General features: G+C 36.9%; 1 protein-coding gene across 10 annotated transcripts in view; it reads left to right on the forward strand.

The window, feature by feature from the left end:
* Positions 1 to 275: 275 nt before the first annotated feature.
* The window catches only part of LOC18440587 (protein HUA2-LIKE 3), a 28,816-nt gene continuing 12,899 nt past the window's right edge, over positions 276 to 16,192 (forward strand). For all 10 annotated transcript variants that reach the window (XR_002282098.2, XR_016043449.1, XR_016043454.1 and 7 more), the window contains exons 1-2: positions 276 to 764; positions 2,437 to 2,513. Coding sequence is in view for 3 of the 10 variants with exons in the window: in XM_020671496.2 (XP_020527155.1) it covers positions 648 to 764; positions 2,437 to 2,513 (194 nt within the window). In the remaining 7 variants the exon portion in view is untranslated. The remainder of the gene's footprint in view (positions 765 to 2,436; positions 2,514 to 16,192) is intronic.

Here is a 16,192-nt window from a genome sequence, read left to right on the forward strand (position 1 = left end):
GTCCTACACACATAAATGCGAAAGGTTTCATAGGATCATTACTCAATGTATATTTTTTTCATATTTAATTATGAAATTTAAATTTTAAAAACATGGTAGATCCAGTAAAATTACGGACATTTGAAAGTATGAGGCCTGGTAGGACCTAAAAATAAACCCTACATTAGAGCAAGGTCCCTACATACATAAGACGTGGGTGGATAACAGGGAGGAAAAATAAAAAGCAAAATCATTTTTATGTGAACACCTATAAATATAATTGGCTAGGGCTTGAAGCAGGTTTGTTAGCAGGCGCAAACCGCCTCCTCTGGATCTCGCACCACACCTTCACTCGCTCTCTTCTTTCATCTTTCTCTCTCTAAAAGACTTATCTTTATCTCTCCAAAACATCTCTCTCTAAACGCAGTGCCTTCTCCATGCCTATTAAACCCTCGCTCTCACATCTCCGGAAGGGAAACCCTAATGCTCCAGCTCTACCATCCCTAATTCCATTATCTCTCATGAGATGGGGGAACTGCTCTTATGCAACGGGGAAGTCCGTGGTTCCTGTTATTCTGCGCGCAAAGAAGCCTTTTTGACCTAGGTTTTGGCCTTTTCCTCTCAGTAGGCAGTGCTTTCTGTTTCTTCTGGTTCTTTAGGGTTTTGTAATGGCTCCTGGTCGAAGGAAAGGGATGGGCAAGTCTTCTAAGGCAGCTAAGCATCAATGGAAGCCTGGAGATCTCGTTCTTGCAAAGGTCAAGGGTTTTCCTGCCTGGCCTGCAACGGTATGCATGCTCTGACCCTAATATCCGTTTTATCTTCCTGTTTTTACATTTTTAATCTGAACATAGTTGCAAAATTAGGGTTGCATGTCTCTAAGTTGCTGTTGATCATAGGTTGTAAGCTGTTATTTGAACCAGAACTGGCTGATGAGAATCTTGGGTCTTGGTTTACACTCGTAGTTTTATTTTGTCTATTTTAATATGTATTCCATGGATATGAAGGTAGATATGCTTTTATTTTATTTTATTTAGTTTCGGCGGATGCATTTTCTCAGCAGGTTTTATTTGTTTATTTTTGTTTTTTTTTATTTGTTTATTTTTGTTTTTTTATGGGTTTATTTTGTTTGTATTTTACATTTAGCAGAGATGGAAGATCAGGTAAATATTTGCTCATAGGTTCCATTCACTTCTACCTTATTTATTTATCATTTTCTAAAATAGATGACTATGTAATTTCTAAGATAATACGTGGGGGTCATGGGTCTGAGATAATCAGTCATACAAAATCAAGAAAGGGCTTTCCTTTACTAAGGAGAGGATTTTTTAAGTTAATTGTAATTTTGGATGCTTTTCACCGTTTTATTTTTATCATTTCTGATGTATTGGATGCATGTTCTTGTTCACTTTGGCAATTCTACATCAATTTTAAATTCCACGTGCTGTCTTTCTTTTTTAATCGATAGCATAAAATTTCACAAAGAACAACAGAAATTGCGCAAACTATATTAAGCAGTAAATTAGGAGTACATTTCACATGGCCTGTTGAAAACTTGTAGATCTATTTCTCTCCCTTCTCTTTTATATCAGAATGTCATGGAACACTTCACAGCCTTTTGGAAGGGAGTGCTATACAAACATCCTACCGAAACCATCCAACAAATGACCTAACAATGTTTATATGTTCATGCATGCAATGCATCTTTTTACTCAAATCACGTCTACAACTGCTACGTATATCATGTATCATTCTCAAAAAACTGCTATATATATATCATATATATGGCTTATAATTCTTGATTATTTATGCATCTATGTTCATGCATGCTATGTATGTTGTCAATGCATCTATGTACAGCTTCTGTATTTGTCTGCAAAATAATGAAGAATTATAAACAATACACATAATATATGCTGAAGCAGCAGAGCTTGATGCACAACGACATTGTTTGCATGCATGAGCATAGACACATGTTTGTGTGATATTTGTGATGAATTCGTACAGTCTGTATGTACATTTATAATTTATCGGCATTGTCTGCATCTGGGAGCTACTGTTTGGTGTGATATTATTTAGTTGTGTGAAAGTGCAAACAGGTAATGGAACTTGCACATGCTCGCCAAAAAATAAGAATAAACTTGTATAAACTTGCTTTTGTATCTCTCTTTTTACCTGTTTATACACAAAAGAATTTCCATGCATTATTTTTGAGGTATATTTTATGGTCATCCATTTTCTATGCATTTGTTCCTTCACATGCTTTCAAATGCAAAATTTATATGCAGTTTATTGTTGTTGTTCTTGACTTGCTTTACTTGTTTGCTTGACTTTGTTATGATGTGGAAGCCCGTCGACTTGGTTATTATATTTGTTTGAGAAACTTTATTGTTTTTCATCACAACAGCTGAAAATATTACAAATTAACATGTTTCCAACTGGGCTTTTTGTAAACCACAGGTTAGTGAACCTGAGAAGTGGGGATATTCAGCTGATTGGAGAAAAGTACTTGTTTACTTCTTTGGAACAAATCAAATGTAAGTTATAGACTCGATATTTAGTTAACATATTGTGGATTTGAGACGTATTTTATAATTTTGATCCATTGATGCTAGAAGATATGATAATATATCTTCTAGTTTGATTTTCTTGTTGGTGTAAAGTTGAACAACGCTACAATTTTCAATTACCATATGTGATATGCACTATGTTTTGTTTCATAACTTCTTAGTAGTATCATATGCACAATTTGTGCTGCTAGTTTCTCCATTTACTTCATATCTTTTGTTAACATCATGGGCTGTCAAGGGAGTTGAAAATGGAGTAACATTTTAATTGTTTCCAGGGATTATTGTGCAACATGTTTACTTATTTATGTGTGAACATGTGTGGCTTATCAATCGATGCACATAAGTCCCATGTATTCTTCATGTTACTGACACATGTTTGTGTGGGTTACTTTGTATCAAACTGAGTTGATTCGGGGGCCTGCAGGTGATAGTAGTTGAATAATTTTCATGTTGTACTCAAAAGGGACTTGGTGGGTTTTCTGGCCGTTTAGGGCACAAAATGGAAATGATTTTTAGAAGGAACTGCCTAGGAAGCAACATTGAGAGGTAGAAGTCCACCTAGTTACGGGGATTATACTCTTAAATGTACTCAGAATAATCTTAATGAACCTTATAGTAGCACAGTGAACTTTTTTCCTGGGACAGATTCTAAGCCTAAATATGCTAGAGTGTTAGTTCCTGGGAACGTGAACAACTGCGTGTATTGTGAAATGTGTTGTGCCCTAACTCGTTGAAATTAATAGCTTGGGAACGTGGGTGTGCCTTAGTGAGGTCAGTCGTTGCTCTGATGTATGAGCCTGTTTAGAGCAGGATCCTCTTTTTGGGGAATATTAGTAATATTTACAGTACAACATCTTTCACCATATCTGGAGAGATTATTCACTAATAGATTGAGGGATAAGTAATTGAATTATTTACATGCGGATCTTGAATGTTCAGGATCCATAAGACCTGGACTCTAATCATGATGGGTTTTTTAGTTTTTTTTTTTTTGATACTGTTATGATGGATTGTCGAGTTACTTTTAGATATCCTAATTTGGTTAGCATTTCTAGTGGAGATGGGATTCCTTGGAGGTTTAGGAGTATGACAAAATCTATGGACAACAGGGTTTTGGGGTTTCGAGGTCTCCATGTTTGAATGGGATTAGGGAATTTAAGTTCTAATAACTTGATAGGAAGGCTAGATATGGTTAGGATAACAACTAGGGTTAGGTTTAAACATTAAAGGGTGTTAAGGGGATGAAGTTGTGAAAGTTACATATCTTCCATGGGTAATTAATGGGTTTGAATGGAATGAGGCGAGGTCAGGGCCGATTTAGCATTGGGGGGTTTAGAGGTATATGTGATGAGTTTGGGAAGGAGGTGGGCTATGTTTGGAGCGTGGGAAGGGTTTTCTTTGATGGGGTAGAGATAGGGTGACAAATTTGGTTGGAGGGATTTTGGAAAGGGAAGCACTACACACAAGGAGAAGAAAATAAAAAATGGTATGAGAAGACTATCCCATTCTTAAGATAGAGTTGTAGAATCACTCTTTATAAAAAGAGTTGAGGATTCTCTCCTCACAGTGAAGGAGTAACTCTTCAAAGATGCCCTCATTCCACTAAAAAGAACTCGAACTTTGTTCTCAGTTTCAACTTTGAATGAATTAGGCATAGGCCATATGGAGAGCTCCTAGTTTTGCTTACCCTATACTTGTACCACTTAAAACATGGAATCCAAATTTCTAGAGACTTTTAAGCAGCTGTTTTACTCAGGTTTCTAGTCCATCTTGGATTGGAATATTTTTTTGAAACACTATGATTTAATAAAAGTAAAATTAAGCCCACTTAATTCTACTTTGGAGTAACTCTCCAAAGATGCCCTCATTCCAATAAAAAGAACTCGGACTTTGTTCTCAGTTTCAACTTTGAATGAATTAGGCATAGGCCATATGGAGATCTCCTAGTTTTTCTTATCCTATACTTGTACTACTTAAAACATGGAATCCAAATTTCTAGAGACTTTTAAGCAGCTGTTTTACTTAGGTTTCTAGTCCATCTAGGATTGCAATTTTTTTTTGAAATACTATGATTTAATAAAAGTAGAATTAAAGCCCACTTACAATAAGTGCCCAATAATGAATAAGGACTAAAAAACTAAAAGAAAGAAGCCCAACACACTTAGGAAAATAAAATTCGGTTTTGTTTTTTCCATCAGGCTTTGACCATGATTGGAGAAAACTCATCCTCGAGTTTTGAAGTGAGCTTTTCCTCATAAAAAGCTTTGAAGTGGGCTTGAATGAGTCTGACTTTAAATCTGGTTGCATTCTTCATATTTTTCTCATTGCTCCTAGAAGTTTGGGTTGTACATCATTGGATGAGCATACTAATTCTTTCATGTGACCTTTGAGAAAGGTGTCAATGTATGAGAATAAAGGAATTAGGACTGCAAATCCACTCCCACTCTGTTTTCCAACCTCAATGTTTATGCACTTGTGTCATGTGCCCCTTTTTTGGAGTGAGGAGGGCAGATATTGCACGTGAAATCGTTCTCTCATGAAGAAATCTCTTATGGATGGCAACTTGTTAGGGAGCTCATCTGGGACCAAATCTGAGAAATCTGAGGATTTTTGGACCTCTAAGGAAAACTCATATGCGAGCAATTTTCTTGTAAGGTTGACATCTCTCCTAACAAGCGCGTAAATAACCCATTTTTCTTAATTTATTTAGAAAGGGACTGAGTGTCCAAGAATTAATGAGTTTGCTCGGCCTATCCTTTTTGGGAGGACTTGATTTCTTAAAAGGTTCGAAGGTAATGTTCTTATTCTTAACTTGGAAGGTGTATTTGTTGGCTCGACATATATTTGATTTGTTATCATAGAGCCATGGACATCCCAAAAAGTTCTGGCTAATGGTCGCGGGAAGGGCATCATACCAAACCTGATCATGGCAATAGTTACTTATCCAGGACTAGAGGTAGCCAGACATCAGGAAGCAACTAGGATGGTGATGTCCTTCGCCCCAGTAAGGAATGACTCATCCTGAGGGTAGCCACTCATGTGGAGGCCATCACATCATACCCGATTAGAGTAAGAGTTATTTATCCAGTAGGTAACTAAGCATTGGGAATTAATTAGAATTGTGGTGTCATTCATCTATGGAACCTTACTAGTTGTGGTATGTTTCTCACTGTTGAATTTGAGCTATCAACAAGCTTCCTTGAAGTCCTGCTCTCACTGTCTATACTGAGGTTGCAAATTTTCCCTTGTTTAACATGAGTTTCGAAAATGCTCTTGCCATCTTGCACATATAATCCTCTTCATCATCATTCCAAATGGTGAGAAAAGGTCGGATGGCAAGGATATTATTTGGAAGGGCCTCAATGTCTTTGTCTTCTATTTGTTCTTTGACTTCTTTAGGATGCTCAACTTTTATGTTATCATTGTCTCTACGCAAGTTTAGATTTTTGGAGGGGGCATTTTGAATGGTTGACCTGCTCGACCTCATTGGTAACATCTTATTTGGTTGCTGCCTCAGGAGGGTCATTTGTGACTATGTTACTCTTGTTGTTCAATTTGTTGATTCACATGTATTGGAGGCCTTGTTTTATTGGAGACCGGTTTTTTTATAAAGGGGCTTGAAAGGGAAAGGGGTTGCTGTTGGATAGTTCTTAGTGGCAAGAGATTAGGCTAGGTGAGAGCTAAAGTGTTGCAGAGTTTGTATCTTAAGTTGGTTAATCCCCAAAGCCATATACCAATCCTTGGCCACTGTCCTCATATCCCAAGTTCCATGAGCTTATTGTTTTCCATTCACTTATTGTTTTTCAAAGTTAGTTTAGTTGGCCTTGTTTTATTGGAGACCGGGTTTTTTATAAAGGGGCTCGAAAGGGAAAGGGGTTGCTGTTGGATAGTTCTTAGTGGCAAGAGATTAGGCTAGGTGAGAGCTAAAGTGTTGCAGCGTTTGTATCTTATGTTGTTCAATCCCCCAAGCCATATACCAATCCTTGGCCATTGTTCTCATATCCCAAGTTCCATGAGCTTATTGTTTTCCAAAGTTAGTTTAATTGTACCTTGGGACTAGTTTCTATTCATCAGCCTCAAAAGTGAATGGAAAGCATTAAGCTCATGGTTGTTGTGTTGCCTAGCTTAAGGGGAAGCAAATTCTAAAGCGACATCTGTTCGTGTTGTGGAGGCAAGTAACGTTCCTTCCTCCTACCATACATCTCCTCCCTTGTTTGGATGGCAGCCTGCCCCGATCTATGGAGTTTGTCTCTCCTCCTATGTTTGGATCATAAGCTGACTAGATTTAGGGACTTTTTCTTCTACCGCTTGTCACCAAGCTCTAGTTGATTCGTTTAGTTTCGCACATGTCGTACTAGTGGAAGTAGTCTTCTAGACTTGTAAAAACCAGTCTAAGGAGTTAGAGGATCCGTTCCGCTGCTAGGCCCGTTCCTTACCCTTCATTTGGCTTTGAGATTGAGCCCGAGTGGTCCGCATGGGGCTCATTGCTCTCCCAGCAGCCTCATGAACTTGCCCCCAGGTCAAGGTCTCTCCAGGGAATACGACATTGTCCTCGGCATCAACTTGCCACTCGTATGTGTTATCCATATCAGCAGCTTCAGTAGCCTCCTCTTCTTTGTATACACCTAATAGAAAAAAATTGAATAACAACCAAAATTTACGACTACATAAATACGTAATATATTAATAATTTAATATGCTAATAAACTAAGATAGTAAAGAAACAAACTACCATTATTATGTAAGTAACTAAGTATTAACTATTAAATAATGTTACCATTTCAAAGGCGCTGAAGTTGCTCTCACATCTAGACGAACTGCAAGTCAGATTTAGTAAATTAGGCATTTGTAGTAAATTAGGTACCTGTGTAATTGAAATTCAATACTCAAATCATAAAATCGATATAAGGAAGTTTTGGATTCACCAGGAGAGATCTGGTCCTCTGCCTAATTGCCACCTCCTTACCAATAGACGTAGTACAGAGCCTATATATCTCTAACTCCCATCATTACGTTGTCCTGCACTTTGGGGTTAGGGTAGAGCTTGATATTGCTTTGGTTGAATGCATTCATGAATTCAGACTTGCTATGTACCTCATGATCCTTGTAAAAGTGAGCAGGGTTAAGGTAGTACCCTGCTAAGTGTATAGGGGCCTCTCAAGCTGGTACTTCCATTTATCTTCAATAATCTTCAAATATTCCCGATAATTTTTATCATCATTCTTAAAAAATCTCTTGATTTATTCCTTTGCGTCCTACTCAGCTTTATAGATGTGCCCCTTAGCTGGTTTCTTCTTAGTATCAACCATCATGAGAAGCTTGACTAATGGGGGAAAACATTTAAGGCATATTGGACCTTATTCCAAAATCTTGAGTCCATGATAATAGCTTTTTCATCTGCTTTCTTGGCCCGCTTGGATTTGGTCCAATCCTTAGATACAAACATCAACCTCAACTTTTCCTTCTGACCACATAAGGATTGCAAGGACAAGTAGGAGGTGGCTAATCTAGTCACCCCAGGCCTCACCAACTCTCTATTCTCAGTGAACTTCCTCATCATGGCTAAGACCTGACCGACATAAAATTCCCTAAGTGAAAACTTACAATGACTTCATGTATTCAAAAGTATAAAAAATAAGTAATAAAGAAGCATAAACATACTATAGATTAGGTTCTTACCTGAGCGCGACTGTATAAATAAATTGTGACAATCCTCACTTTTTTGATGTTTGTCTTGAATGGCTTCCTCTTACCACTTGCCTCAAGCATAACGTCTATGCAATGTGCTGCACAAGGGGACAAGACAATACGCAACCTCTTCTCCATCAATAGCCTAGCGGCCGTCATATTAATTGAGTACATATCGGTCAGTACTTGGACCACTTTATCTCCCCTACTTCCTCTATGCACTGGTCCACCAAATTACAAATGAATTCCTCATTATGGGACTTTTCAGAAGCATTAATAGATCTTAAGAATATTGTCCCTAATGGACAATTCACCATCATATTCATAATGCTTCAATTTCTCTTTCACTCAACCATTAGTCATGATAGTGCAACCATATATACCCCATGCGTCCATGTGGGTCTTCAAATAGTTATTAGTGAGCTCTACTTCTTTCCTAAGCAATGGCATCTCTAAGCGCTCTTCTTTTTGTTCTACTTGAAGATCCAACCTTGGTATAAATGTCGTCTTCCTCTTTCTGAACTCTTGTATGATCTACAACCCTTACAATTCCTTCATGTCTTTTCTTTGCATCCTCTTTCTTGTTTTCCTACCCGTCAATTGCTCTTCCATCTCTCTTCTAACCTTAGCTGGCACTAGTATGCATGGGATCACATCCCATCTAATACCTGCTAAATGTTTATTTAATTATTTAATGCCAACATTATATGATTTTTTTGGCAAAACTTACACTCCACCCTATTCTTGTCGAGGGGATTTGGACAAGATCCATACTTCCAACCTGGATCACCTTGCATACTTGATCCACTAGAAGACATTGTCATTTCTCACGTCTTAAATCTCAACACACAGAGACACAGTAATTGATAGAGTATCAATGTGTATCACCTAATCAACAAGCCTGTAAAATACACAAGATTAAAGCATTAGAAAAAACATAAGAAAAATTGAAGTTTTAAATGAAGATATAAAAAAAATGAAACTACGTAAAAAATGAAACTTGAAAATATTATGATGGTATGAAACTTTCAAATTTCGTAATATGTGGAAACCAAATGAAATATTAAAAATCACATGATATTTCATATTTGGCTATCCAAAGTTCCAAGCTAACAAAAATAGATAATATGAGATTGAGTATATAATATCAATTCTAAAATAAATAATCACATAACTTAACATAAGATTAACATAATTAATATCCATAAGATTTGGTTTTGGATATCAAATATTCACAAAATATCAATTTCATTCAAAGTTTAAGACTATTTACAAAATATAAGGCCAAACTTATAACTATTCTATCTATAAACATGTAAAAATATCAATAATGTAAAACAAAACTAATAGAATATCAAAACGTCACACATTTTAGAAAAAAAGAAATTTTCGTATCACACATTATTCAATTACAAAAAAGGAGTTCGATATATGACCAATTTCATCCTCCAAACTAAGGAAATAATCGCAAAAAGTACAAAATGTTTCAATCTTTCAAACTACAAACATGTAAATATCCCATAAAAGGAAAAAAAAGAATTTCATATGACTCAAAACATAATACATTGTACCAAAAAAAATAAAAACTCCCATCAAAATGAAAACGATGTCGGTCCAAACCTCGTCTATCCGGTCGCCAAACGTTCTCTTATTCGACTACTTGAAGCTTCGAAAACTACCACGAAGTATTCCCTTTGATTTTGCAAGATATTGAAAAAAATCAAAATTCCAACAATCTTGCAAAAAGTCACAAACTCATTTTTTTTAGAGTTCTCTCTTTAGATGGCACAATTTGAGATTTGGGGGACTAGAATCAAAATCCTTCTCCCCTCCCCATTTTTTAGAAGGGGGGGATGTCATTTTTGGCCTTGGCGGAGGGCATTTTTCCACCCTTGGCCACATTGCATCAAGGCAGTGCCTAGCTGTCCGCCTTGACGCGAGTGCCTAGGTGCCAGATGCCTAGGTGGCTCGCCTAGGCGTTTCGGTGGCAGATGAATTTTCGAACATTGGTCATCATCATCATGTGTTGTGTCTCGATTAAAGTTGCTAAGCTTAAATGGGGCAACTGAGGGAGCTTCTTGGTGGTCGGTCAACCCCAATGTTTTCCCCTGCTTGAGTATTGTTATCCTCTGGGTTGGCACTATTGTCAACTGTCCAACTAACACATTGAGGAACTCACGAATAGAGTTCATCCCTTTTGTCATTCAATGGAGGATCTTGTCCCGCTGATATAGGGTGAGTCATGCTTTATAGGCTCTTCCAATGCATGTAACAACTGGGTAGATGTCTGGAACCCCAAGGATTCCTAGGCTTAGATACCAAAATTGATGTAGTACCACTAGGGCTTGGTTCCTACACAAGTGTGGCAAAATCATTGTGGGATATACCTAAGGTTTAGGGTTTTATTTCGAGGGTGTAATGAAGTTGATTAAAATTTAATAGTCCAGCAAGATACAATAGGAAAGGAGGGCATCTCAGGTTGTTTATAGGATAGAAAAGACTTGGGATGGAAGATTTGTGGTTAGAGTTTGTTAGGGGCTGATTTTCCTTGGGTCTTAAGACCTATTGGGATGATGGAGGTGTGTTTTCCGAAGAGTTTTGGTAGTGTGGTTGGATAGAGAGAGAAGAAGATGATGGAGGTACAATGGAAGACCATGAGTGTTAATAGGAAACAAAAATGGCAATGGCATTGATCCCAACCCAAGTCTAGGGTTTATGATTAAACACCATGGAAAAGAGGCTTTTCTTGCATATAACCTTTTTTTTATTATTATCAAATGTCTAATATCAATATTTTTCGAATAGCTTGCAAATGAACATGTACAAACCTTCTTGGAATGGTTTACCCCATGGACCCATCTGATCACTTTGATAGTGTCTCGTTGAATCTCTAGTGGAAGAAGGAAGGTAACTCTCTATAGTCTAAGCTTTTTGAAACCACTTGAAGGTCAAAGTTGTACTTGTTGAGTTACTTTCATGCATGTTGTTCTTTAAATGGTTTTGTATCAGGAAACTTTCAGTTCATGAAGTTGAAGTTGTCTTCAATTTTGTTTGCAAATATTGTAGAATTTTGTATACAATTTGGAAATGTCAAATGTCAGCAACCACAACAATTGATTGACTGCAGGCAATATTTGCATACAAGTTTTATGCAAAATTAGATAATTTTGTAATCTATGTTGAGTTCCTTAAACCTTGTACACTAGTTATTTTTCTTGTAGTTTGTATTATCATAGCTCTTTAGAACCATTTCAATCTTTTTTGATGTGCCTGTAAGCTGCTGTACAAGACATGCTTATTAGCAGTTGAAGCAAAATGCATTTTTGTAGAGACGGTGGCATTGCCGATATAATCCTTTTTACTCGCAAGAATCGATGCAGCAATGCTTATATCTACTGCAATAATCTTGGAGCCAATTGGTGTGTTCTATAAGTTCTCTTTGTGCTGCACTTATATGCATACATTTTTACCAAATGGTTAATAAAATCTTTATTCAACCATATAGAATTGAATTCATCATTTCTGAATGAAGGTAAAAGAGTGAAACAGTTTTTCGTTCTTTTCCTTATCCGCGAAATAGAAAGGACCTTTTATTCTTCATTTACAAATATCCCAGTTTTGATCCCTATTACCCTGCAGATAGTTTGAACCTCCTTGCAGTGCCTAAAATCTTTTATATCTTATGTATTGAGTGTAAATTGCCATGCATGGATGCCCCGACAGGCAAGTGGTTAGGTGTGCCTGTCCATGACTTGCCCTCCTGCAAATTGTGTTTTCAAAAGTATCTTAGTTTTCATTTTTTTGCCCTTAAATTCAACCATAGGTGCCATTTTTTGGCTGCATCCATTCAAATGTTGCTAGTTTTTTGGCATCCATTCAAAGGGTGCAGTTTGTATAGAGCTTAGGCTCTAAACAATCAAATTAGAGCCTACCTTCAAATAGTGTCGAGAAATGTGGTTTCAATACTAAAAATCTTTGTGATTGTCTTAAAATATATTTCTATTTTTATTTATAAAGTTTAAAGCTTAAAAAAATAGTGTAGATCGACAAATCTATGAAAACTTGAAAACCTTGAAAATTGACGGTCCAAAAATGTGTTACAAATGCACTATTTCCAAAACTTGAAATCCATTTTTTTCTCATGTCCAATTTGATTGTTTAGAGCCTTGGCTCTATATAAACTTTCCCCCATTCAAATAGTGTTAGGTTTTTGGCATCCATAGTGGTCAAGCATCCTATGAGCATATCTGGTCCTGGGTTTCTTATGGCAAATGGATATATGCTTGGGTCCCCTGCCAAGCCGTGTGGCAGGGGCTGATCTTCCAACTTTCCCTCTAAAAATGGAGACTCAGATGAGTCTATTAAGTAGTCTCTTGATTCCAATCACTGGATAGGAAGGATTCAAATTTTTTTATTTCCCCTCGATGAATTCCTACTTATGGGCCCTACTTCTAGTCTAGCAATACCAAAAAACTTTCTTCTATTTCAATGAATAATTTTCTTGATGTTGCATTGATGTAGGAGAACTTGAAGAAACCAAGAAAAATAAGCAAGAAGCACCTTGACACAAGCAATTTTGGAGAAACCCTAGGGTTTCTTCCACCTAGGACTCAAGCTTTAAGTTTCTTTTACAAGACAAAGTCTTTCTTTTCTTAAAGAGGAATACATGAGACAAAATCTTTCTTTTCTTAAAGAGGAATACATGAATGACTCGTCAGCCTATCCATGTCCTTATTTATATTGAAAAATTATTGTTTTGGACAATATTAGTCCATACAATTAACTTTTGACCAAAACGTTCTAACTTAAATATAACTTGAAACTAAACTCCCTAACTTTAATTAAAATATCTAAAAAGTCTCTAACTGTTCCTAGAAAACTAAAAAACGCTAGAATTAAACCATAAAACTAAAATCAAAATATACATCCTTCAAAATTGAATAAAAGTTTAAATAAGTATAAATTTTCCCTCCATCATTCTCCCCTTGTTGGATAAAACTCGTCCGCGAGTTTTGAAGTGTGCTAAGATGAATTCAACATCAAAACCACTTTCTTTAACCTTCTCTTTCTTTGTCGGCTCAAATATTACTCGAGGTAAAAAAAGTTCCTCAAGAAATGGGTCCTGATATGCATATTGAGGAATCCATGCAAATTTATCAAATTCAGTTATTCGTGAACTCCCATTGGAAATCATGTAAGATACTCCAAACTCAATTTTTTGGCTTTTAGAGGTTTTCTCAACATCTATTTGATCACTTTCTGAAATCAGGGCCATAATTTGCGGTTGAGATGACTACACTTCCACTGCGATACTCTGACTTCAATGCCCTAAATTTGGTGAACACTGCACCTCTACAATATTGATGAGATCTTCAAAGGGCATGATTTTGATCAGTCCTACTGCTGCCTTCTCTCCATATTCTTCCCCCGCTTCCAAAATATCTTCACCATCATCTTGATCCTTGTCATAGATCGGATCTCTTAAGAAATATTGTTCTTCATCTGAGTATATATCGAAGATTGGTGGTGAATTCCAATCATAAACTTGTTGACTTTCCATGCAATCTATCTCAAAACAAAAAATATCGTACTTCAAATCGAAAACCCTAAAGTGTTGTTCCCCACATCTAGGTCTTCTATCACTATCCTCATCACTCGACTCCACACGCGGAGCGTGAAAGTGAAAAGACTTGCACTCGAGATCCTCTTGGGCTGAAAGATCACCGTCTTGCCCATTTTTGAGTCTTGCCCATTATTGAGGCTTGTGAATTGCTGCGCCAGTTGTTGGACTTGCCTTTCAAGTTCTTCAATCTGTCATCTATAGGATTGCAGAGTAGATCTACGAAAACCCCACGTCTATGGCCCCTTCTTGCTGCCATAAGTTCGTTGAAATCACAAACCCTAGGCAAATAGTCAACAAAAATTGCTGAAATCAGCAAGATCTAGGTTGTCTCGGCAATACTCTGGCCTAGACCCCACTATATTCCCTCTTTGTTGTGGACCTAGGGTACCAAATAAAGGTGATGCTATAGTAACTCTGTGCGTGCTACAGTACTTCAGTACTGTTACAGCCTACGGTAACTTCCGTGTAGATCGCGGGCTCTGATATCACATGGTGTAGGAAAACTTGAAGAAACCTAGAAAAATCAGCAAGAAGCACTTTGACACAAGCAATTTTGGAGAAACCCTAGGGTTTTTTCCTACCTAGGCCTCAAGCGTTAGTCTTCTTTTACAAGACAAAGTCTTTCTTTTCTTCAAGAGGAATACATGAATGACTCTCAAGGCCATCCATGCCCTTACTTATATTGAAAAATTATTGCTTTCGATAATATTTGTCTATACAATTAATTTTTTACGAAAACGTCCTAATTTAAATATAACTTGAAATTAAATGCTCTCACTTAATTAAAATATCTAAAAAGTCTCTAACTGTTCTTGGAAAACTAAAAACCCTAGAATTAAACCCTAAAACTAAAATCAAAATATACATCCTTCGAAATTGAATTAGTTTTAGGGTTTAATTGTAGGTTTTTTTAGTTTTCTTGGAACAATTGAAAACTTTTTAGATATTTTAGTTAAAGTTAGGGAGTTTAGTTTCAAGTTATATTTAAATTAAGACATTTTCATAAAAAGTTAATTGTATGGATAAATATTAGCGAAAACAATAATTTTTCAATATAAACAAGGGCATGGATGGCCTGGAGAGCCATTCACGTATTCCTCTTTAAGAAAAGAAAGACTTTGTCTTGTAAAAAAAGCCTACTAAGGCTTGAGGCCTAGGAGGGAGAAAACCTTAGGGTTTCTCCAAAATTGTTGTTACGGTGCTTGTTGCTGATATTTCTTGGTTTCTTCAAGTTCTCCTACATCAAGTGAGAAGGAACCATTAATGATTCATATTTAAAGGGCAGTAGAGGTCACCAAGGAAGATAGTAAGTGGAACTTTGGTTATGATGAAAAGAAATGTTCTTCTATTTGGAGAGTTCTACAGGATAAGTGGGACATGTGACTATAGAGGCCTCTCAGCCTAGTAGGACAGTCTTTACTGTGCATATCTTTATAGTGATCATGAGATAGAAACTAAGGGTTGTTTTGTGTATGCGATCACCTTATGCAACATGAGACTCAACCAGTATGCAGACGTCCAAGACCAAGTGATGCGTGCGCGAGATAAGTAGAATTTTTCCCTCCATCATGCATTCCTCAATATTACTTGTTTTTCGGGTAACTTGTAAATCATGTACACTTGTATGGGATTTTAATCAGCCAATGGAGTTTTCTTGGTCTTATTGGTGACTTTTTTCTTTAAACAATGTCGATTAAGGACGTTCTAATTTTTAACTAGATTGAAAGTCAGGGTCAGTTTCAGGTTAAGATCCATAACCCCCAGTCCCTGCTCTTTAGCCAACATACCCAGATCGAGTGTATTCGCTCCCCTTGTTTATCTTAGGTCGGAACAAGTGATAGGACCCCCTTTTTGTGTCCCCATGTCCCTACCGGGGTGGCAACATGGGGGCGCAAAAAGGAAAGAGAGGGATGGGCTTTCTCTTGCTTTTGGCATAACGTCCTATTGGGTGGGGCTATTAGAGAAGTGGCTTTGTTCCTTTACTTCGCTTATGTTGAGTCAAGCTTCCTTGTTCCTTAGTGTAGTCTCGGTCCATAGTTGAAGACTCTGTTCCTTAGTCTTGAATCAGTGTTTTGATTAATTTTCAGGAATTTATAACTTACTATTTGAGTTTTGGCTAAAACTCGAGTCTGGGGTCTTTTCTTGTTATTGTTTTTACATTCTCCAATATTTTTACCCTTTGTTTTAGTATCATTTTTCTACTTCTTTTTGACTGTTTTGAAGACTCTCTAGGTCCTGAGAAGACTCCCCATTCGGCCTTAGTCCCTTGTGAAGTCCATTTTTCATCACTCCGTCTCTAGTTGCTTCCCATTTTTTCTGATAATTCTTAATTGCC

This window comes from Amborella trichopoda, chromosome 1 (assembly GCF_054954075.1).
Source record: "Amborella trichopoda isolate Santa Cruz 75 chromosome 1, AtrichopodaSantaCruz75HAP2 v2.0, whole genome shotgun sequence".
Lineage (NCBI taxonomy): Eukaryota > Viridiplantae > Streptophyta > Magnoliopsida > Amborellales > Amborellaceae > Amborella > Amborella trichopoda.